The following is a 25,404-nucleotide window of genomic DNA, read 5'->3' on the forward strand; positions in this document are numbered from 1 at the left end:
TGAACTTTGCCATCTTTTACCTATGTACTCTTCACTGTAACCCTGACTCAACTCACTTCCCTCAGTGTCTTTGGTAGAAAGCAGCCAATCCCCTTTTAGGCAGATGACCATCTATCTCCTGTGAGATAGTCACTATTTTTGCATAAACTAGAACTACTCACCTTCTTTTCAATAGCACCTCGTAACTTTGCTTGTTAGATTTTGCTATTTCTCCAAAGGAATTCAAGGCACTGGGATTATAGCAGATACTGTTTTCTCTTCAAAATGGTTTATTACTTCAAGCAAAGAACAAACCAATTGGAAATTTTTACCCTTCAAGTGTTTATCAAGTATAGTGTTTGCTTACTTTTAGCAAGTTTATTTTACAGCTAAGTATCAGATTTCTTTTACAACAGAGCACTTGTTTAGTCTGAGGGATAGACTGGTAAGGTGCAGAAATGTTCTCCGCTTGAATTTTTAAAGGAAAAGAAATCTTAGGTGGGATATATAATTCTGTCTACTTGCATCTCTCTGTGGATCAAATCACAACTTTACAAGGGGTCACATGTTCCTATAGAATTAGGGATATCCTGCTTTATACAAATAACATAAACTATATAAAACAAAACTCAAGTGCCACAAGGTACTTGCAACGTCAAGTGATCTTCAGACAGAATCCTCTAGCAAGTGTATAAATCCAAATCATTCCTATTTCATTTAAAGCAAGTCAGGGTCATTCAGGTTTAATTGTTCTAAATTTGAATGAAATCTGTGAGATTACATCAGTTATTCTGTAGGTGTATTAAAAAATTCGGTAATAACATAAAAGTAGGAAAACATTTTTTACTTGTTTAAAATTACCTTGTGTTTGTTACATAAAATTGCTTTTAGCAGAGGAAAAAAGGTGAAAAGAGGGTTCTACTGGTGACCTGATAGTCAAATCAAACCAATCCACATCTACCTGAAAAATGTTTTTTAGGCTAATTTATGACTTGACATTCTTGACACAAGCTTATTAACAACTGTATTTTCCCAGAACAACTTCTGAAACTAACCGGATGCACAGCTCCCATTAACCTTGATCTCAGAGTGGTCACTCTACTGGAATTATTCATGATTCCCCAATTTTGCTTAAGCTTTCTTGATAAACTCAGCATTGTTTTCAGTGGCAGGTAAACTTACACAGAGAGGGGACTTCTAAGACAGTTCACAGCCCTTAGCAGAACATGCCACCAGTGGCCAGGAGCACCTTGATTAGAGGACTGGAAAACATCATGTCTACATGACTTTGTAATTTTCTGATGAAAATCGTGTCCTATAACCTAAGAGTCAGCAATCTTTCTCATTTTAAAACGTCAAATTTTAAAAAATCTAATTTATAGTTAAGTAGGTATCTGAAAAAAACCTTAAGACTTTTCCCAAGTGAGAATTATAGTAGCTAGGGAAAAATTTTTTTTAGTAAAAGCGAAGCTGATGCAATTTCAAGAGAATAACCTAACATTTATATTAATACCTAGAAATCTGATGTAAGTTGTTGCTGACCTTCAGAGTTGGTGCCAATTTTGAAATTATCTGTAGTGAAACGAACGGTGTCACCAGTTAACCAGTCACTAGCTCTAACAGGCAGCTGTCTGCACTGCCCTTCACAACAGGCTGAGTTCGTGTTTCATCCCAGCCAGGTGGGCTGTGCTGGCTGAGCTGCTGAGCAGGAGGCAGGGAGAGAAGGCACAGGCTAGTGTCGTCTGGCTCGGCTGTTTAACCACGGACACACCAGAGAAAAGGACAAGTACAAAAATAACAGTAGTCTCGAGAAAAAAAACCCCACAGCTACATCCCAACAAATAATCAAATAAAAAAAAACAAACTACTTACTATGAAGTTAAACACTGGAAGTATCTTTTTTTTTTTGGTTCGGTTTCACACATAACAAAGGGAAAAACCATTTAATAGCCTTTTCCATCTTTGGAGAAATGTAAACAACCTGTTGTCAGCCAAGCCAATGGGTTGGGGTAAAAATGACAGTTCCTCCTCTGGTGCAACTCTCATCCCTTGTGTTGTTCTAAAGGATGTCGGCCCTGTCAGGAAAATGATACACCAAAAGGTTCAGCCTAGGATGGTTGTCAGCAGGACTGACATAAGCAAGAAATCCTAGAAAAGCCCACACTGAAAAATACTGGCTGTAGCTGTGGGGCTCAAACATGGGTGAAGGAAGACTGAGGGCACATTATTAAAGTTGCATTTGTCCATCTTCATGTAAAAAACATTCCACTGCAACAAAAACCCTAGTGATGAATATATCACTGGATTCATATCCTTAACTCTACCTCACAAGTAACGGTGACTCGTAGAGTATAAAACTGCAGGCAGAGACGATGGGAAACTACACTTCACTCGTGATCACACTGGAATGTGGCTGTCTACTCAGATGTTACCCAAACTGCAAGCATGCTTTAACGATGCAGCTGTGTTCAAGGTCACTTCAAAATCGTAGTATCAAGCACACAAACCTTCTCAACAAAAGATCCCAAAAGTATCTTTTAAAGAAGCATGGCTTTTAAAAATGCACAGTGGTCTGTATTACTGCTCTATAAGCACAAGAATATATCGAACAATATCCTGCAGACATGGTGATGGTGGTGACAGTTATTCCAGATGCTCCACGTTGTTGGAGAGTTGGTTATATGGGCATCTTGTGTGCACCGCACTTGACCTTACTTGTGAACTGCTATCAGTTCCACTGCATCGGCACACTTTTTCCTTATGGGACAATGTCAAAAGATTTCTGCAGTTGGCACCGAGAATCCTTAGTCACAACAGGCAGAGACTTTCATTACAAGATGTGCTTGCTCATTTATCATTCCTAGGGTGGCTAGTTTCTATTCTTTTAAGAGCAGCTTGAAATTGCATTTTATTCCTAATGGTTCAACTGATCACATTTCTCTCATACAAAGGAAAAGTCACAGGGAAAAAAAAGCATATGAGGTGTAGCATGAAGCATAATTAGTGTGTCAGAGCAATGATTTCATGTGGTACCAAAACTGCACATGCATAATATATAATGTTGCTTACTGTACTTGGACTGCACTACTCCCACAGCCACCTGGTAACCTGGATGCATCTCCACAACCAGGCTGCAATGAGCAAGGACCCTAGGGTGCTCCAGTACCAAAACCTCATTTATTCCCCTCCATGATAGTCCCATACTTAAAGGAACTCTTTGTATTACACACTACAGTCCATATACAACCTGATTAATGATACCTGCATAGGGGCCATTTTGTTCCTTTCTGTAATCACTCCAACCTTCTAGAAAGCAATACACAAAGACATTTCAGGTGATTTTGTTATTCATATGATGCACCGTATTGGACACAGGATGGGTATTTTTGATATAGCAACTGTCTACAGACACCTAAGATCAACATTTACCTAAAGCACACACTTAGAAGAAGATAACTGGTGATCCAAAGACATCCTGGGACTGAACATTCTAGGGTATTATGTCAGATATTCTTACAATAAGTCAAAGCAAGGATTGTGAAGCCAAACTTGATCAAGCTTCACAAAGCCCATGAAGGATTCCAACAGTATTAAAAAACTATCCAAGATTATAGTACTAAATTATCCATGTACTGTAGGCAGAGAGCCTACCTGTGACGACAATCCTAGATTCAGGTGGACCACTGTGGCAGCATTGCATCTAGAATGGTTTAGTGACACTGTAGTCACTTCTTACCACAACTGTGTAGTGTCTGAAATTTCCCCATAACGCACTATTTACCCATCTGAGGCTCAGAGACTCTGCTGATTAAAGTGCCCCTTTATGTATAGTGATAAAGTGTCAAGCAGTTCTAACTTCAGCCAACTGGGGAAAAAACAAAAGCCCTATAGATGCATCAAACATTCTGGTTGTCTTCTCAAACTGAGAAACAGCACATTTTATATCTATTCCTTAATGTATAATACACAACATGCACAGATAGGCTGCACATGGAAACTTATAAAATAAGTCATCTAAAGTCATCAGAAGCTTTTTTTTTTTGGTCCAATCCACATGACAGATAATAGAAATCATAAGGGATAGGACACATCCCCTTCCATGCCTCTTTTGCCCAAAATACACAATCCATTTTCAGATTAGGAGAGAAAAGGAATAAATAGAATCACTCCCAGCTATATATATACACATATACATATATGTATACATATATATACACATGTATACATATATATACATATACACACAATGTATAGCTATGTGTGTACACACATACACACACACAGCTGGACACTACCTGAATAACATACTAGAAGGCTCTGAACACCTGAATTCATAGATGATCAGGTAAGCTGATTGTAGAACTGATTACAGACACCATGAAAATCAAGTCCTATGGCAGCTACCAGTCTCGTGAGAGCTTGGTGTTCTGGTCTCTCTTGGGGGGAGCAGGAGGGGGTCCTCTCCGCAATGTTGCATAGCCCGATATATGACTGCCTCCATAACCAGCTTTCTGTTGATCAGAAAGCAGTTCGGGGGGTGGCGGGGGTAATGCCATGTCGTCCATGGTGGCTGTGGGTTCGGCTCTGGACATGCGGGAGGAGGACAGCGAGCCATGCCGGGTGATGGACTTCCGTTGCAGTGTCCTGTTGAGGTCAGCCAGGAATCCAGGCTGGACACTAAGGCTGGATTTTGGAGAGGTGGGCACTTGCGGCACAACTGTGGCCATTGCTGGCTGCTCAGCGGTCTCCGCGTGGGTGAGGCGCGTGCTGTCATTCCGTCTGGGTCGTGTGGGCGGAGGGGCCTTCTTCACTGACGGTTTGGACCATGACTGTGGCTGAGGACTAACAACTGCCACTTTTGGCGAAATGTTTCCCAAGAATGCTGCTGGGATCTCTATGGGGGGCAGAGGAAGCTCTACTTCAGGAGGAGGGGGTGGAAAGTCAGAGTCTGATGGGGGAGAAGGAAATTCTACCATGGGGTCTTTGCCACGCCCACTCAGGACAGACGCTTTTGCTGCCACAACCCCCTGTTGGAGAACTCCAGAAAGATTTAGTTTCCCGGGTTTGGGGGGTGCTGCAGGAGGTGGTGGGGTCTCCTTGCTGGGAGACCCAGGGGGTTCTGCTGGCGACGTGAACTTGCTGACTAGACTGTCCACGGAGGGTCTCGCGGGCTCAGGCTGCTCGGCACAGCCGCTGGACTTGATGCTGGAGTTTCGCTGTGGGGTCGGGGGAGGTTTCTTCCCCCCGGGGCTGGAGGTCTTACTGGTCTTTTTGCCTGGAGATCCACTTTTGTCAGGGGTAGGAGAAGCTGTCGGTGTAGGTGGTGGTGGTGGCGGAGGCGGTGGCGGCGCTGGGGCTGGGGGAGGGGGCGGGGGAGGGAACACCAGGCTGCTCTCAGGAGGAGGAGGAGGGAAATCTGGAGAAGGGACAGAGACCGAGCTGGGCTGCCACTTGGGTTTTGCTTTCACAGCAGGAGGGGACTGTGGGGCTGTATTGGCTGGGACCGGCTTGAGGGGCTGCGACTCCACAGGAGGAGGAGTGGGAGGTGGGGGGAACTGGCTGGCGATCTGCTTCACTACAGAGGGCGCTGGGGACAGTGGAGAGGGAGGTGGCTTCCCGCTGAAGCTCTGATGCTTGGGGAACGTGGGGGGCGGGACTGGGCCAGCAGGAGCCACCGGAGAGGGCGGAATGTGAGGAAAAGCCGGCTGCTTTTTCGCGGGGGGTACTGGAGGAATGGGTATAGGTGGCACAGTCTGTGTCGCAACGGGGGGCATGGTCTTGGTGCTAGTTGGTGGCAAAGTCACGAGAGGCTTGGGAGGGGCCTGGGGAGGGCCGGGAGGAGGGGCTGGGGGCGTTGGAGGAGCTGCCTGAACAGCGTGCTGAACGTGATGAATCTTCAGTGGAGGGGGAGGGGGGCTGAACTGTGGAAGGGACTGGGCACAAGGTGCGGGTTTCAGCTGGGCCATGGCTGAACCCGGGGTGGGGGCTGGAGGTGGGGGTGGGGGTGGGGGCACCACTCCATTGGGGGGCACCGGGATCTGAGGCTTTGCCGGCTGTGAGGTCAAGGACAGAGGCTGCATCGCTGAGGGTGGCGGCGGCTTAAACAGGGGCCCTGAATGCTGAGAGGCGTTCTGCAGCCTGGTTATTGTGCTGTACTTGACAAACATGGTGGCTGCTGAGCCCCCAGAAGGTGCGGACTGGCTGGGCAGAGGAGGGGGGGGTGGGGGCGGGGGTGGGGGGGGCGGAGGAGGGGGCGGCGGCGGGGGCGGGAGCGGAGGGGAGGGCTGGGAGGCGGTGTAGGGGTTGACCGGTTTAGGTTGTGGGGATAAAGGGGGCATAAGCGAAGTGTAGGCTCGATTCATAGATTCCATTCTGGCCTAAAAGGAGTATGAAAGGGGTGAGAGAGAAAACACAACAGAATGGTTACAGAGGTAAGCCTGATTGAGTCAGAGTAAAAAGCAAGGACTCGACATGCATGAAAAGATGCAGCAGCTGGTGATTACAAAGACAAACAATGTCAGGAAGGTTAAAATCTGACTCCCTAGGCAGCAAGGGCACAGGAAAAACTTGTTTACCCAACATTTTTTTTTTTTTTTTTTGTATTTTTCCCAAGTGAGAAGTGGGGGGTAGAGGGTGGGGAGGAGAGAGCAGGCCGACCCCGCAGGCGCCCAACAGGGATCCACCAGGCATGCCCACCAGGGGGCGATGCTCCGCTGTGGCCGGATCCATTCTAGCACCTGAGGCAGAGGCCATAGAGCCATCCTCAGCACCTGGGCCAACTTTGCTCCAATGGAGCCTTGGCTGCTGGAGGGGAAGAGAGAGACAGAGAGGAAGGAGGGGGGGAAGGATGGAGAAGCAGATGGGCGCTTCTCCTGTGTGCCCTGGCCAGGAATCGAACCCGGGACTTCCACACGTCTGGCCAATGCTCTACCACTGAGCCAACTGGCCAGGGCCCAACAACATTTTCAAAAGGCTAGACTGCCTAACAATCCAGGAGCAATTTCCTATTCTAAAAGCTATTTCGTGATGGGAAACACGAATGGGCACTGAATGGAGCCCTCCACAGGAGGCCTCTGAGCCCTGAGCCCACCTGTATCTGGCAAGGGGAGATGTGATGGCTGGTGGTCACCTTTCAGTCCATGACTCATCTACAACAAGCAGATGCCACAACTGGGTTTAAGAGTGCTGGTGGAGGGCCTCCTGAGGAGTGAGGGTGGCTTTTGATGCTAATGAGCTGACCCGTGAGAGAGTGAGAATGTTCAGCAGGCATGCACAGTCACACAGGAATGAATGAGCCTGACACACACACACTCGTGTTCACGTGAGACTTTGCATCCAGCATGCACAGAAGTTCAGCAAGGCAGGTAAAGAGGGGGCATCCCTTACATTTGTTTTACTGGGAAACAAAGAAATGTTTCATAAACATTACAGCAAAAGATCATAACTATATCATACAGAAAAAGTCAGAAGAAAACAAGGAAACTCTGGAAGGCTACAGTAAAGGAAATGCATCAAGAAAGGGGAGCCAGAGTTTGTCAACAACCTGCTGACCAGCCCACTGAGCACCTCTTGGCGTTGCCCAAATAACCAAATCTGGTCATTTATTTCATGGAACTACTCATGCATGGATGTGGTTCAAGTTCTTTTAAAAAGAATAAAGGAAGGACCCTTGGTTTAATAAATTTGGGAACATCTTTTAGGCTCTTTGAACATCCTATGAGGATACACAATAAACTATTTGTTTCCAGTTATGAATGACATCTAATTAGCATGGAGAACACTTAGGTTAGTGAACTAAAAGGCTCATTACATGGCTGAATTCTAATGCTCACCAGGACACTTGAATGTTGAAAAACTGCACGTCAAAGTAAAAGCATTAGTCTGCAAGACTTGGTTACAGGATCACCCAGGTTAATGTGTTTCCAAAGAACAGTCCCTGACCTTAACTTGACCCTGTCTTGGCTGCTGCAGGGGTGCAGACCTTAGCTGTGCTGGCCTTCTCATCTGGCACCTGAGACTGAGGTAACAGAAGAAACACAGGGGCATCAGGACTCAAACACATTGTCACTGCTGCATGGCTGGTCCGTGCTCTTTCTGCAACTGCAGTGAGACTCCCTGCGTGGTCGCAGAGCACTTGAACCTGTTTCCCTTGGCCTTCCATTTAAAATGCACATGAATAACACCATTCAAAATTTACTAAGTCAGAGGCTTTTTCTCCAGATGTCCGAATTATGTAAACCTGCTTTTCTACTACATACACTGAGTTATTAGCACCAGATTGGGAGGGGGGCTTCTCCATCCAAATTTAGTGGGAGAAAGGAGAATTATTTCTTAAAGTTTCTGCTGCTGATAAGGGAGTTAAACTATCACTGTTTTGAGAATTTAGGTAATTAGAACTAATTATCAAATATTTACTTCTAAGAGATGCCCACATTGGGTTACTAACGCCGCCTCCACCCTCCTCAGGGCCTATTAACTAGATATGCAAATAAAGGAATAAATTGAGAAAATTATTCATATAATTCTCATTGGTGAATGCACTTGCATAAGTGATTCAGACCAAAAGAACAAAAACATCGCCTGACCTGTGGTGGCGCAGTGGATAAAGTGTCGACCTGGAAATGCTGAGGTCGCCAGTTCGAAACCCTGGGCTTGCCTGGTCAAGGCACATATGGGAGTTGATGCTTCCAGCTCCTCCCCCCTTCTCTCTCTCTGTCTCTCCCTCTCCTCTCTAAAAAATGAATAAATAAAAAAAAAAAGAAAAAAAAAAAAAAGAACAAGAACATCAAAGTGATTGTTCAATTAAAAAAAAAAGGCCAGACCAGGCAGGCGACTGGTTCCCCAGTGACAGCGTGAACGCTGGCCTCCTGAGAGGTGACGCAGCCAGGACACCTCGCCACAGAACTTCAGAGGCAATGTGATATGGCCATTTTCAACCGTCTAAAGAACCATTTTTCTAAAGCAATGGTTCTCAACCTATAGGTCGTGACCCCAGCGGGGGTCGAACGACCAAAACACAGGGGTCGCCTAAAGCCATCAGAAAATACATATTTATTATACAATACATTTTTAAATAAAATATGTATTTCCGATGGCTTTAGGTGACCCCTGTGTTTTGGTCGTTTGACCCCCGCCCAGGGTCGCAACCCACAGGTTTAGAACCGCTGTTCTAAACAATCTTGCAATAACTACACTCATCCTCAGTGTCCCAGAATGAGGTACTATACAAGGCTCAGGGATCCAAAATTTTAAGGTGATTAATTTAAATGTAGCCTTCCACATACACTATAATTTGAGAAAATTCATCAATGCACAGAGAAACTCCAAAAAACATAGAAGAAAAAAGAATGAGTCTGACTAAAGAAATAATTATTAGCAGCTTCTCTGGAACAAAATTAGTGCACTGGCACAAATGGTATTGCTCCACCCAAATTAAGGAGGAAGAAAAGAAATTGTTATTTCTTAAAAATCTGAGCTGAAAAAGGGTTAAACTGCCAGGGTTTTTCATTTGTTTGTTTTTGAGAACTTACGTCTCTAGAGTCCATTTACAAATATTCATTCCTGAGGAGAAATCAAAGAAAGAATATACAGAAACAGAGCCAAGAAAGACTCCTATCGAAGGAATAAAAGAGCAACAAGCTAAACCCACGGAATACACAGAGCTCTCTACATCAGAGAACACAGGGTGCTACCAAAGAATATACAGAAACAGAGCCAAGAAAGACTCCTATCGAAGGAATAAAAGAGCAACAAGCTAAACCCACGGAATACACAGAGCTCTCTACATCAGAGAACACAGGGTGCTACCTTGCTGGACTCCTCCAGCTGGGTGCCTCTTCTCCAGGCTTCGGAGAAGATGGAGCTCACGGTGCTCTGGGAACGGGCGTGTCCTGCGGGCTGGGTGTCGGATACTCCGCTGTCAGACTGAGTAGAGTGATTGGACTGAGACTCTGTTTAAGAGAGATTTTCAAAAATAAGATTACGTAAATCAGTATTCTGACAGTATAAATATGTGCGTTCAGACAGACCTTTTACACAAGCCCAGGTGCTACATAGAAGAGTAACAAGTTACCTTTACTCATTTCACATAAAGCACAGCCCGTATTATCTACTAGAAAACTTCCCTTACCTTAGGGCAGTGGATGGCAAACTCAGTCAACAGAGCCAAATATCAACAGTACAACGATTGAAATTTCTTTTGAGAGCCAAATTTTTTAAACTTAAACTATATAGGTGGGTACATTCCTTATTGAGGTAGCGCCCGCATGTGGTATTTTGTTGAAGAGCCACACTCAAGGGGCCAAAGAGCCGCATATGGCTCACAAGCCACAGTTTGCCGACCAGGGCCTTACGGGCCATTAGGAAATCTTGATTCTTTTAAAACAGTTCATCATGAAAAACTGATAATTACAATGAAAAGTACCCATAACATTATTGCTATCCTGACAATCTGTCTTGGGAGAACTCCTAGCAAATGAGGAAATTAATGAGCCCTCAATAGAGGACTATTAGTATCTTCACTGCATTGAGAGTCAATCTTTTTATACCCCTGTGGCTCCAGGCACCCCCGAGTTCTCACTTAAAAGTTTAGATCTACACAGGATGATCACATCCTTTTTCCCAGCAATGAGCAGTACTTAGCATTTGACCCCCGCGCGAGAAGTGTGTTTCCTAGGAATTCAGGTATTGGCAGCACAAGGCGGCAAATGTAGTACTGTCAGCCTGGCCTCCTGGCAAAGTGCAAGGACAAGTCTGCAAGGGAGCTGGGAATGGCTGAGGGACAGTGTCATCTGAGTGACACCCAGGCTCGGAGAACTGGGAAGATTATTTCACTGGACTCCCAGTCAGGTAAGTAACCATGCAGAAGCATGAACCCAGTGCCTGAGGTCTGGAAGAGACTCAGATGTTAAAGCTAGTACTATGCAATCACTCTGTGAGAGGCAGGTACTGTTAGACTGCCCGAGATACTGTCTCCTCTAGCAAAAAATAGAAGTTGATATACTATTTATAAATTTAGAACTTAGGAATGGCTCTGGTTGTGAAGAATCATACTGAAGTAACCAGGTCTACTAGGAGCCTAGAGACACCTTTATATTGCTAGGAAACACTGCGTTAGGTATTTCAACTACCTGGGATGCTGGAAGAACTGGACCCCGATTTAATGCTGGAGCTGGATAAGGAAGTCCAATCACAGGCAGACTCTGTTCTCTTCAAGGCCTCTTGATAGTTCAGGTAGAGCTGCTTCCCATACTAAACAGAAGGCAGTAAGTGATGACATCCGAACGTCAAAGGGCATGATACGGATGGACAATAGGAAAGGGGGATATATTTCTGTTTACCGACTTGTAATCTGTATCAAAATTAATACCTATAATCCTTCAAAAATTCTTTTAATACCAGTAAATTATAATCTACTCTTTTCCTCATTTTTACAAAGATAGCAAGAAATTAACACTCGATAGTGTTCATTATCAATACAAAGATTTTATTCAGTTATTCCTCAAAAAAACTTTGATTTTACAGCTATAATAGATTTTATTTCTAGTTATTTAGTAGGCATAAATATTTCTTCAAGTATTATGTATAATCATCTTTAAGATGTCCTTTAAAAGACTTTTTTAAGACTTGCTTTTTTATAAAGCAGTTTTAAGTTCACAGCAAAGTTGAGGAAGGTCCAGAAATTTTCCATACGCTCCCAGCCTCTAAAAATTGCACAGCCTCCCCCATTATCAACATCCCCACCAGAACGGCACATTTGTTACAATCAGTGAACCTCCATTAATGTATTACAATCACTCAAAGTCCATAGTTAATCAGAGGTTTACCCTTGGTGTTACACACTTATGGATTTGGACTAATGAATAATGACACGTACCCACCATTACAGCATCAGAGTATGAATATTTTCACTGCCCTAAAAATCCCATACTCCACTTATTCATCCCTTCCCTCCCCCCCCTAAGGCGATTTAATTTTCAAAAATGTGTCTAGGCTGAACTCTGCTATATGAGAGTCATACAATACATGCTCCAAAGCCAAAATAAGTCGTTGACACTACACAAGCTTATACCAGCACTATTATTCCATATATACCAACTGTTAAAAGTTTATGCCTACCACCAAAGAAAGACATATTTATAACACAAGGCTTGAGAAAACCAGACATTGGCAAAATCATGAATATGAAACAACCAGAATAACTGTCATGACAATCAAAACCATTATCACTAAATACCTACCTCATCATTCTGTCATCAAACCCGAAGAAATCTTACCTTTGCGATGCGGATACCATTGACCCACTGGTGCAGGGTCCTCACGTCATCACAGCAAAGATATTTGATGTACTGAGACTTCTTCTGAATCTGTGGGTGCTGCAAGGTTAAAGACAAAGTCCAAACAGTCTGCTGGAGAACTAAAGAAAAATGAACTCTATCAAAGCCAAACATACCCTGACCAGTTACAGATCATCAAAGTAATGGACAAATAAATACCTCTTATATAGCCATAAGGCCAAATAAACTGGCCCATTTATATATTTACAAAATAAATAAGGGCCTGACCAGGCAGTGGCGTAATGGACAGAGCGTTGATCGGGGACACTGAAGACCCAGGTTTGAAACCCTGAGGTCACCAGCTTGAATGTGGGCTCTTCTGGCTTGAGCGCAAGCTAACCAGCTTGAGTGTGGGATTGATGACTTGAGCATGGGATCACAGACATGACCCCATGGTCTCTGGCTTGAGCCCAAAGGTCACTGGCATGAACCTAAGGTCGCTGTCTTGAGCAAGGGATCACTCAGTCTGCTGTAGCCCCCTGGTCAAGGCACATATGAGAAAGCAATCAATGAACAACTAAGGTACTGCAACATCGAGTTGATGTTTCTTATCTCTCTCCCTTAGTGTCTGTCCCTCTCTCTCGCTTAAAAAAAAAAAGAGAGAGAGAAACTTGGGTTGAATTGCTGAATTTAGATCAAGATATCCAAGTTTAAAAATATTTTCACATCATGAAAAATTCCCAAATACCCCTCTACATTTGAAAGAAACAAAAGTACATCAGGGGTAACAAAATCAGTAGAATTCTTTTATTTATTTATTTTATTTTTTTACAGAGACAGAAGAGAGAGTCAGAGTGAGGGATAGACAGGGACAGACAGGAACGGAGAGATGAGAAGCATCAATCATTAGTTTTTTGCTGCGCATTGCGACACCTTAGTTGTTCATTGATTGCTTTCTCATATGTGCCTTGACCACGGGCCTTCAGCAGACCGAGTAACCCCTTGCTTGAGCCAGGACCTTGGGTCCAAGCTGGTGAGCTTTTGCTCAAACCAGATGAGCCCACGCTCAAGCTGGTGACCTCAGGGTCTCGAACCTGGTTCCTCTGCATCCCAGTCCGACGCTCTATCTACTGTGCCACCGCCTGGTCAGGCAAAGTCAGAATTCTTAACCTATAAGACTATGAAAAAAGAAAATAATGTTTGATTTCACTTTGAACCCGCAGAAAGGGGTTCAGGAGACTCCAAACAAGAGTCTTTGGGAAAGCCTCCAGTGTTTCTCAGAGACTGACTGGACAGGGAGGACCACGCACAAGGTACAGCACCGGGGAGGTGGTGGGCACTCCCACCTGTTGCAGGGTGCTCCCTGTGGACTGAAGACTGCTCTGCATGCCCCTCTACTGGCAGGACATGCCTTCCAGGGAACGGGCAGCTTTGCAATGGCCTCACCGGATTCTGTTCTGCACAACCCAATGTACTTTACTTGAGTGTTGGATCAGAAGCGACCGACCTGACCTTGACTACAAAATGCAAGTGCTGGGACAGACCAGGGTCTACCACACTAGGCCGCCCCACGAGTCCTCGAGGGTGAAAACTAGAAATCACACTGGTTTCGGATGTAATGACTGTTAATTATTACTTCTCTTTTTGTTATACTTTTAAAAAAAGGGCTACATTTTACCTGAAGTATTTACATTTAAGTTCAATTATAAGAGGCTTTAAAAATTCTCTAAAAAAATAAATTCTCGAATCATATTCATTTGTTGTGGAAACCCATGAAATCAATAAAATAAGCAATTTCATTAAGTTCTCAATGCAGCAGGAAGAGGAGGCCACCATTATAAATTATGTATCAGCATTGTTAAAAATTGATCTCTCTGGTCTACAATGACAGAAATGTAAAATTCACTTATCTCTTTTATTCTATACATTGCTTCACAGAGCTCAGCTCCTATGATAAAACACTGAATACCAAAACCAATTTAGTTATTGAAAGCTCCAGTTTAAACTATAATCCTTCAACAATAAGAGGTTAGCAAAATAATACTTAACAAGATTTTTCTCCTGATAATATAGGCTCCATAACCTTCTCTTGAAATACATGCCTTTGTCCTCATTAAATCACATTATAATAAACCACCATGGCAGTCTTGAAAAAGCAAAGGAGGACAGGCAGAGGAGTAAATGCTTTTCTTGAAGAGGAAGGGGAATTTTATTTCCTTGATTCACTCAACTCAAATTCTTATTGACCAAGATCGATTTGCCAGATGCTTCAAGTAGATGTTGGGACACAGTACAAACAAAACAGAAGAGGCCACCGTTTGTGCAGAATGGGCTGACTGGAAGAGCCTTCTTTAGTGTTGCCAACTAGAGCTAGAAGAGCTGTCCTCCGTCTCCTGCTTCCCCAAGCCACTGCCTATCAGGCAGGGTTCAGACATCTGAACGAGGGGCTACCGATGGCTCTCAGCCTTTATGCTCACCCTGCCCTTTATGGTGAGTTACAAACCACTCTTGACTGATTCCTTCCATTTCCCAAGAGTAGGGCTACCGCCAGGGGTAGGCCACTCTCAGTGGCCCTGCCTGAGAGTGTGTGTGTGTTCTCTACACAAAGAAGTGTTTTGGTTTTTTAAATCAACACAACACCAGAGAAAACCAAAGAGAAATTATCCTTTATTCTTCTCTCCTTATCCCTCTAAACAGAATATCAAAATAACACCCTGAAGAGTATTATGATATGATTATTTGAATATCTATCTACAGATTACTTGCTAGTTTAAAATTCATTTTAGGACCTCAAAAGTTCTTTTTCAACCTCCCACATAAAAAAGACATTCATCTACTGTCATTACAGTCAGTCAGGCTCTGTGCCAATACCTCAGAAGAATACCTATTCTGCTGATATACCACTATTTATCAAGTGTCATTTATTGAGTACATAGTATGTACCAGCTTCTGCTAAATATTTCACATACATTAGCTCATTCCAACCTCATGAAAGCCCTGAGTTACATATTACCTCCACCATCTGAAAAGAAATTAAGGCACTGAGGGGTTCAGACCGCATTCCAAGTTATTTGCCAACAAGTAAAAGAAGCAGATTTTGAAACCACGCGATTTCACTGCATGACCCATGCAGCTAAATACTATGTCATACTACTGTCTTACAAGTGGTGAAATCTTCTGAATTTGCTGCCTTTCTTCTCTTTTCCCCAAATATTTCACCACTTTTAAAATCATACATGAGCTAAAAGCAGGTAAAGAGGAAACATTCTTGGCTAAAAATTAGAAGCTTTGCATTTAAATGCTTAAACAGTCCAAAAAGAATATCTTATGAAATTACTCTCCAAAACAAATGTACAAGCTCTACAGAAAAAGAGGTTATTATTTCATTTCTAAAGTGATATTTATTTGTAAAGTTTGCATTCTTTAATAAAACGTAAAAAATTTGAGAAGTAAACAAAAACATTTAAGAATGCAATAAGAAATTCTAGATTACTATTGTGTTATTAATTATTTTTCTCCATTTATGCCAAAAATTAGACTGCTATAAATTCTGTAACTAAAAGTTATGCTTTAAAATCAGTCTAAATGCCAAAAGAAAACAACTGAATATATATTAACTACTTATAACTTTGGAAACACATACAGCCTTGAAAATTAGTTCCTTCAACTAACATGCAAGAAGCTAAAAAATAAAAATATGCAACGCTTCACCCACTCCAACACTTGATCCCTCTAAACCTCAATAAATAATAAATAAAAATATTCTTAAGCCTAATTTTGTAAGCTTCAAAACGGATTAAAATAATACTGTAAGAAATAAAAAGTGTTGGCGAAGATGTGGTGGACTGAATATTGGCACAGCCACTATGGAAAACAGTGTGGAGGTTCGTCAAAAAGTTAGGAATATAAGTACCATATGATCTAGCAATCCCTTTCCTGGGTATCTATCTGAAAAATATGAAAACACTAATTTGAAAAGATGTATGTTCACTGTAGCATTATTCACAATAGCCAAGATATGAAAACAATCTAAGTGTCCATCCACATGGATTTTCTGGGTCAATATGTGATGCCTAGAAATGCAGTGGCCATCTGTGACCGTGAGGTGAGCAGCCTGAGAATGAGCTGATAGGCAGAAGATGGAACAAGGGAAAGAATCTGTGTTCTCACTGATGGTCTTCAGCCATTAAAATAACCACTCCTCGTCTATGAGATCCCCAAGTAACTTATGTATATGGGTATTGATATTTAACTTATAAGATATTAAAACAGACAAAATTAAAATACAAGAATATACAAAAACACACTCCACTACCCAAGAGAGCAAAGATATCATCACATCATGTAACCTCTTTGAAAACTCCATCATACATCTGTTAGAGAATAAGAGTATAAGAGGCAACTAACATCTTAGCATCATTAGAAGAGTAATTTTGACATCATGGGCCCCTTTGACAGGTCCTCAGGGACTCCCAGAGGACTCTGAACCTCCTTTTGAAAATTGCTGAATTAAGTTACTTTCCATTGGCTTTTAAAAAATTATTTGCTGCTATTATCTAAGTGATACAGTGGTATTCTCCAAGAAACGATTACTAATAAAGGGTTACTACAGCACACCTAATTTTATCAAAGCAATAAAAACTACCCCCAAATCCCACTGACACTACCCCAAACCCAACTGACAATTCTCAGAAAAGCAAAATCAAATGATGATATAAACATGTAGACTTAAGTAGCTACCCAAGATGTAAGAGATGTAATCATCTCCATAATTATTCTGGGTTTTTTAAAGTTGTTTTTATCAGTGTTCTAACAGATCACTAAAAATTTACTATAAATGTCAGGTCTCAAAGTACAGGTATAATCGGTATAAGAAGCTCAAAAATTTGGATAAAGGAGGGAAAAAATCCTTATAAGCAGCTCTGACAGGTCATGATACATGCATGGGTTATCAGGGCTATGGTTGTATACAGGGAGGGGGGGGGGGACAAAAATTGGTACTCCACCAGATGAAAGCCAGCCCATTTTGACCTTGGGAACAGTGCCCTCTGATGGTCCTAGTGAGTAAGTACAGGAGAAAAACTAAACCATACAAATTTTCTGTCCCACATTTGGCTCTAAGTTTTCCTAAAATAAGTCTGTTATTAAAGTCTCAAATTTATAATCTACTTTATATACTATGACTCAAAGCTTACAATCCAGTATCTATTTCTTAGTACCATCAATCTAATAAGGGCTACTTAGCTAAGGGTCAGATGTGGTATATAGCACACTATTCTTTTCACTATCCTTCTCCATTCTTTTAAAAATCTATAGAAAAAAGCAAAACCAGCACACTTGATGAAGATCCAAACTACTCTAAAATGTCCAATAACCCGTCTATGTCTAACATCAATTAAAATTCCTAAAAGGAGCTATGTTTACCTTTAGCACCAGACAATAGTCTGTCGGGGCTTTGTACTTGTTCCGATAGTCCTGTCCGTAGTACACATTGACATGGTCCAGCTGGAGGAAGCATACCAGATCCCGGGAGACCTAAGACAAAAACACCCAGAAGAGTGAGGAACAACAATGGGCAAGTAAGCAAATACAACCGGTAAGTTTTCAGTAGAAAATAAAAACTTTACCAAGTAGAAATTACTATTTTACAGAAGACAAGACAGTGAGATTCTGTTTCTTTTTTAATCCATGATTCGACAAAAAAGGCCTTCCCTTTCACTTACTGTCTTGCCATTTACAATGAACACTGACTTGTCTGGAAAAGTGTGGCTTTATGTATAGTATATATGTATATATTAAATACAATATAGTGCAACAGAGCTTCCTGGGACGAACAAGAAAACAATGTAGTTCAGTGTGTGTACATGCCTATCTCATGTACAGTGCTTCTCAAGTCGGGCGTCCTCACCAGTTACACAGAAGCAACAATTTATACCTTTCAGGATGGCAGTAAAGACTGGAAGAAATGACACTGGAAGGCCCTTGAAACAGTGCTGGCCCCAGTGAGCACAGAAGTGAGAGGTACTAAGGGAGCCCTCAAAAGCAGCATATTACCCAAGCGAGGCTGAAGCATCTATAATCCCAGAAAGCGATTCTTCCCAATGACGACAAGCAAAACTACTCTGATAGAAGTTCCGAAAATAATAAATAAAAGTATGGTTTCAGATTTGGGAAGAGAATCGAGATGGGCCCAATTAAGGACCAGAGAGAGAAAACGTCTTGAGGTTTTGTCTTTATAACAGATCAGTAACCAGAGCAAAGTTCTGTGTGTCCTCCAGAAGCTGAAATAAGAGCCTAGAGTCTCCTTGTCAGCACTCACCACAAATTAGCATAATGAAGAAACGCAAAAGCCAATAGCAGGGACACACCTTCGCTTTTCCTTTAGGGACATAGTAAACACCAGATGCTCGCAGGAGAAAATAACGCTTCTTCCAGGACTTCTTGCCATCATCTTTTAACCAAAGGACTCCTTCAATTTCTGGTACAGTCACAGAACTTCCACAAAAGCATTCCTAAAACAAGAAGGTAAGTTGAAAAGACATATGATTCTTGGATTCTCAGAACAACAAAGTTATATTTACCCCTGTGAAATGCGTAACACCAATTAAACCAAAATGGCTCTATAACCATGCTACTCACTTACTTCAATTAGAATTTTCTATTCTAAACATAATATGGATTTATTTCAAAACTACTATGGCAATTCCTATGAACTTTTACCTAACACTGTTTTGAAGAAACTAAGATAAAATGTCAGCTGAGTTGGCTATTACAGCACTTAAATTCATTTGTAAATAGCACAGTCACACTAAATTTAATGAAAGTATCCAAGCTAACATAAGCATTGAACTTTATACTTTTCTCCAAATTAATAACACATTTAGATTAGCTGTCAAGCTAAATAGGAATACATTTTAAAAGAATGCAACATGCTAAGTGAATGATTAAACTTTCATAATTTAAAAATTATCAATTTATATGACTAAAATAAAGAGCATCTATTTTAAAAAATATTTAATAAGCTGAAAGAGTTATAAACAAACTCAAAATTTTGATTTGTCTATATTAAATAAAAACTTAATTTTAAAGCAAAAGGCAATTGTGGAATTGGTAAAAGAATTTCAGAAATGCTCACTAAATAGTAACACAGGACATTCTGAGCCTAAATTAATTCCTCTCTTCCCAAACTATGGAAAATGTAGTAATTATAAGAGGATTTTTCTTCATTCTAGTATTGTATGAAAAGCTGAGTGCTGATCTTCATTTTCCTGTCTTGTTGCTAAGGACGCATTTATTCAGGTTTTCAAACATACTAACTTCTTTGATCATTGTTCTCTTAAATCAGCAAAAGCCAAAAATCCAAAAATTCAATTCCATTTGAATTTGTTATATTACTCTTTGAAATAAGGAGATACATATATATATTTTTTAAATGATTATGCTTTTAAAAATTCAGTTACTTAAGACTAAGGCTTGAAATGTTTTTGTACACAGCTAGTTATCGTCAAACTTCTCTCTGGGGAAGCAGATGGCACAGCGCAACCACCTGCTTCACTGACCAGCCTTTTCTCCCACTCGCCAGCCCCCAAAAGCTCCTGCCCTTTTTAAGTACGCCAGTATACTGCTTGGCAAGATAATAGTTTTTAAGAACTTCTTCAGTGATCTAACATTCACAGTTGAACTCTCTCCATCAGGCTATAGAAGAATATGGTCTTCTCTAGTTACAACTACAAAAATAAATACACCGCACTGACATACCTGACTTCAAACAAAGGTACTTAGTATTTTAATAGTATAATGTGCAGGAGAAAAGGGTGACGGAGGAGAAGAGTCATACCTCCAACAGCACTTCTTTGTTTCTGTCTGCCATCTCAGCTGTTTCTTTCTTCCCCAGAAGATAATTCTGGAAAAATGAATAAATGCAAGTTAAAGAACAAACCCTTTCTATTACTCCCTTGGCACAAGGGCATATATGATGTCTTTTAGAGATATAGCTACTCTGTGCCCATGTCTGCCTGAGCAGGGTGAGAAGAAACACTCATCATTAAATGGTGTACACTGGCCTCCTCCCTACCTATCCATGTATCCTGAATTACTCCATAAACTACTCTCCCCCAAATCCTGAGGTGGCACTACATGTAACAGCTGGCAAGTATGCTTTGATATAACTAATGAAAGCTACACTTACAGGACTTCAAAGGTTTACAAAATTATTAAATATAATAAAGAAGGCAAATTTCCTTAAAATATGCTGAGTTTAACTGATTCAGATGGAGAAATTTAATCTATGTTCTGACATTTTAGAGAGAGAGAGAGAGGTAGGAAGAATGAGAAATGAGAAGCATCAACTCCTAGTTGCATCATCTTAGTTGTTCACTGATTGTTTCTCATACGTGCTTTGACTGGGAGGCTCAAGCCAAGCCAGTGACCCCTTGCTCAAGTCATCGACCCCATGCTCAAGCCAGGGACCCCACACGCAAGCTGGAAAGCCTGCACTCAAGCCAGATGAGCTGGTGCTGAAGCCCGTGGCCTCAGGGTTTTCAACCTGAGACCTTAGTGTCCCAGGTCAACACTCTACCCACCCACTGCGCCACCATCAGCCAGGCCGATCTATAGTCTGGCTTTTAGAAAAGAAATCCAAAATTCTCTGAGACTACATTAATCTCATTTTGGTAACTAAAATATGAATTTTAATTATTAGCCTTATAAAAAAAATTCCACAATCACCCCTAAAAAGATCTGTTGGTATTCCCAAATGTGTATTCTTTACTTAAAATAGCCAGTAAAGATGTGTTGTGAATAAACCACCTGAAGGATAACTATTCAATTCCTTTAACACTGCTATAATTTTTCCTCATCACTACTTTTTATAGTGGAGCTGTTTTCTCTCACCTACGGATTTCTATAAAATATTCTGACAGTAGGAAGTATTAACTCAAACATTGTTCTGGAATAAGCAAAGGTGCCAAATAAATTAGGGTAACATATATTAGAATGTGGAACCATTTACAATCAAGGTTACTGTGATTAAAAAAATAATTTAAAAAAGAAATAAAGTGTCAACTGGATAAATGGTTGAAATAGAGAAACTTAAATATGTTAAGTACTTTTCTTTAATGGATGAGAAACTAACCAAATAAGTAGCTACTGAACACAGATCTGGATTAGAGAGAGCAGAAACCTGAGAACTCCCTGGAGTCACTGCTGCTGCCCCACGGGCTCACCCCATCTGGCTGAGGGCTGGTCACCTCTTTGAGGCCTGACAACCTGGGCCCAGGAGTCTCTCCACCCCGGCAGTAGTGAACACAACCATGGGGTTTTCAAACCACAATGTTCCAACCAGGTGGTTGTCAGTCTTTTCACTCTACTAACTTAACAGTAATAGAATAATATAAGCATTTAAAAATTCTGTCCTCTATAAGTTACTGAGTCTCACCTGTGGGTTTTTGAAAAGTGCATATTTTTCTATACGCTCCATAAATATAAGCTTGTTTTGACTATCTCTTGTCCAGTTAAGAAGATTTTCAACCAAGTTTTCATGGTCTTCAAAGATTCTCTCTGTCCCAAAATAAAGTATCAATATTTTATTAGTATTCATCAGAATTGCAACAAAGACATGAAACTTTGCAAAGTAACTGACAGCAGAACCATAGGATCTTTACTGATAATACAGCCCTGGGCCTTTAGAGGTTATGTGGTCTTCCATACATTTTCAGGTGAAGGACATGCCCTGATGGTGTTCCAGGGACGTTAGCAAGCTACACGGAAGAGTAAGGATGAGAGCCCTGGCTGGAGAGCTCAGCTGCTTACAGCCTCATCCCAATACGCAAAGATTGTGGGTTTGGTCCCCAGTCAGGGAACATACAGATAGATGTTTCTGTCCTTTTCTCTCTCTATAAAATCAATAAATAAATTAAAGAAAAAAAAAATTAGGACTAGAATCTAGGTCTTCTAACTTCTAGGTCTTCTTCAGCTCTCAATCTTTTTCCATCCCATCTTTAAAAAAAAAAACAACTAGTGGCATTTCAGAAATTCTGATACTAAGTATTTCAAATACTGTTATTTTTTGTTCCGTAAGACATACCTAAGTTTTTAAGGAGGAAAATAAGAAAAAAATATTCTGAACCAAACAGTGTGTTAAAATATTTAATAGAATACCGTATTTTTTGCTCCATAAGACGCATGGGTATTTTCCCCTCCACTTTTTGGGGGGGAGTGCATCTTATGGAGTGAAAAATACGGTAGTATTCAGTTCCTGTAATTTTTTAAATTTCCAAGATAATTTCTTCTTTGATCCATGGTTTTCTTTTGTTTTTGTTTCATTAATTTTTATTGATTGCTTTTAGAGAGAGAGAGGAAGGCAGAGACAGAAAACATTGATTTCCTCCTGCATGTGCCCTCACTGAGGATCAAACCTGCAACCTTTGCATATCGGGATGATGTTGTAACCAACTGAGTTGTATCAGCCAGGGTGATTCACGAGTTTTATTTTAAAGACATATTCTCTAATTTCCATATTAGGAATCAAAGAGCATGTCCTTTAGATTGAACATATATTCAAAGAAGCTTTTCCAGGTACTAATCTTTTGAAATTTCTTAAGAGTTGATTATGACCTTATAGTTGAATTAATTTTTAGAAGTATTCGATTTCTGCTTGAAAAGAATGTATATTTTCCTGTTATACAGTATTCTAAATATTTAATTATTTTTCAAATCTCCTATATCCTTTTTTAGTCGGCTTGATTATACTGATCACTGAAAAGGTTTGATGAAAAAGTTCTACTATGAAGACTAGTGAATTTCTACTGGTAGTTCTGTCAAATTTTGCTTTATACTTTTTAATGCTATCAGATAAAATTTAGAATAACGGTTTCTTCCTGGTCAATATGGATGTTCTCTTCATCTCTAGTAATGCATTTTGCTTAACGTCTATTTTGTCTGATATTAATATAGTTAATTATCTTTCTTTTGTCTACTATCTTTTCACATTCCTATAATTGGTCTTTAGTAAATATGTTGATCTATGCAGTTCTTATTTAAAGAGAAATACTATCTTGTTACCTTAAAAGAAAAAATAAAACTTCGTTCTAGTTATAAGAAAATCTGAAGTGAACTAGAAATCTCATAATCAAAGAAATCTCAAAATACTTGGGGGAATAAAGGTAATGTAAAAAGCCAAGGTTATATTATATGAAGAAAATATAAATATGTCTCAAGGTATTTTTATCAACATGAAAACCATTGGAATTATATAGAAATTAAAAAGTAACAGAAGCAATGAGACTACTAACCCATTTGTAACTCAGAGATGGTTTCCACCAGTGACCAGTCTAAACTGTAACCGCAGTGGGATTTGTCCATCAGGTTGTCCAGCACCTGTCTCACTGTCTGCCTCTCATCCACCATCATTGTTTTAGAACTATCATCAGACATGTGGACTCTAATTACCAGCTATAACAGGCAAAAAAGGAAATTTAAGTGCAAACCAAAAATCAGGCATTTTAGAAACTTTTTCCAATACTGAATATGGTAATGTTCTCAGTAATGTCCTTAAATATAAATTAAAATGAACTTTATTACATTAAAAAATACTCTAAAATTAGGTATCAAATAACCCAACTAAACTTATTTAAAGCTTTCTTAAAATTATTAATAACAGGTAAGATTATAGTAAGACTATTTTGTTTTACTCTTTTAGGATAACCTAAAACCAAAAAGTTCTTTCTTTTATAATGCACTTTTATCCACAAAAGATAGATGTGAAAAATATATCAGCAAAACATACCCCTCTACCGCTCCAAATCTTAGATATATATTATATAAACAATGCAATTCTTTATCAATTCATATCACTAATAGGAATCCCAGCCCAGGAAAGAGCCCAAACATCACCTTTTTCACTTGTGCCTCTTTAATTTTCTCTAGGGCAACTCTGATCTTCTCAGCTTTCAATTTTGCAGCTTGTTCCTCCTGTGAACAAAAGCACTTGAGATAAACTAATGCTAAAATAATGAGAACTGTTTTAGAAGTCGTTTTATCCTTAAGGATGTTGCTAACATTAAATTTCAGTAAGAATATAACTTTATATACTTATACAAAGCACATTTAAAAAATAACCTTGTTAACAAAGTGAGAGCTCAGATATAAAGAAACTTTTTAAAAGATGTAAACTTGAAGATCTCTTATAAGACTAGATTCCATATTCTTCCAGAAAAAGAATCTGTGATGTAGTAAATTAATGAGTCTGCTTCTGTCAATCTGAAGCAGATGAATTTCGGGTTCTGGGGCAGGGGAAACATGACTGTATAAGGGCTATCTGTGGGCCTGCCATTTGTTACACCTGCACAATCCCTCACTCTGAATTTACACTCCCTCCAAAGTGTGGCAATCTTTTGCATACTAATGTTTTGTATCATCATAAAAATAGTAAACAAACAAACAAAAAACCAGTATCAATTTCTATGCAACCATATAAAATCCTTAATAAGAAACGTAGGTACATTCTCATTAACATCCCAATACAAACAGAGGAGGCTACATTATATTCTAGGTTTTACTTTGCTCTGGAAAACAATATAATCAATGCCTCATGTCAATAAACTCAAATCTGTTTCCATTAATTCACTGATAGTTTTAAAAGTCAAATATGATTTTCCAAATATTTAAATTCTAGTAACTTCTATTTTATAAAATTTAGCTTAGTAATAAAATCATCAAGAACTAAAACTATACTTAGAGCATTTGTCTATTTTCCCCTAAGACAACAGATAGCACTATACTACCGGTACTTACTTGCACTCTCCAGCAATAGGCCATAGTACACTGTAGCATTAATCGCCAGTTGAAAAATTTATGTAAAAGTAAACCTTTGCTTATAGAGAATTACTTTCTAATTCTAAATTTTGATTTCTCTGGAAAATAACTAAGAAAAGTATAAACTACCATCTTGTAGATTATTTTATTTACTAGTTAAAAAAAAAGAAGAAAAAAAATCTAATTATATCATATATCAGCCAAACTTCATCTGCTATGGATTCTGATTAAAAAACAAAGCATGTGTTGTTATTCTTTCTTAAAAACCTAAAGCTTTCAGGGAAAAACCCCCAAAACTCAATTTATTAATAACTTGATTAACTGTTCTAACTTCTGT

At 40.2% G+C, this 25,404-nt stretch overlaps 1 protein-coding gene across 6 annotated transcripts in view; it reads right to left on the reverse strand.

Annotated features, from left to right (window-relative positions):
* RAPH1 (Ras association (RalGDS/AF-6) and pleckstrin homology domains 1) overlaps positions 1 to 25,404 on the reverse strand; it is a 107,923-nt gene that overhangs the window by 13,101 nt on the left and 69,418 nt on the right. For 4 of the 6 annotated variants that reach the window (XM_066345099.1, XM_066345097.1, XM_066345096.1 and 1 more), the window contains 10 exons: positions 24,147 to 24,224; positions 23,546 to 23,705; positions 21,691 to 21,812; positions 20,092 to 20,157; positions 18,623 to 18,766; positions 17,679 to 17,789; positions 12,255 to 12,353; positions 11,109 to 11,229; positions 9,787 to 9,929; positions 1,117 to 6,356 (listed from right to left, as the gene is read on the reverse strand). In XM_066345099.1, coding sequence (XP_066201196.1) covers positions 4,380 to 6,356; positions 9,787 to 9,929; positions 11,109 to 11,229; positions 12,255 to 12,353; positions 17,679 to 17,789; positions 18,623 to 18,766; positions 20,092 to 20,157; positions 21,691 to 21,812; positions 23,546 to 23,705; positions 24,147 to 24,224 — 3,021 coding nt within the window. In that variant the 3' untranslated portion in view covers positions 1,117 to 4,379. Of the gene's footprint in view, positions 1 to 1,116; positions 6,357 to 7,920; positions 7,997 to 9,786; positions 9,930 to 11,108; positions 11,230 to 12,254; positions 12,354 to 17,678; positions 17,790 to 18,622; positions 18,767 to 20,091; positions 20,158 to 21,690; positions 21,813 to 23,545; positions 23,706 to 24,146; positions 24,225 to 25,404 lie in introns of those variants that run through there. The other 2 variants (XM_066345101.1, XM_066345102.1) reach the window with 2 other exon arrangements.

The sequence above is a fragment of the Saccopteryx leptura genome, chromosome 7 (assembly GCF_036850995.1).
Source record: "Saccopteryx leptura isolate mSacLep1 chromosome 7, mSacLep1_pri_phased_curated, whole genome shotgun sequence".
Classification (NCBI taxonomy): Eukaryota; Metazoa; Chordata; class Mammalia; order Chiroptera; family Emballonuridae; genus Saccopteryx; species Saccopteryx leptura.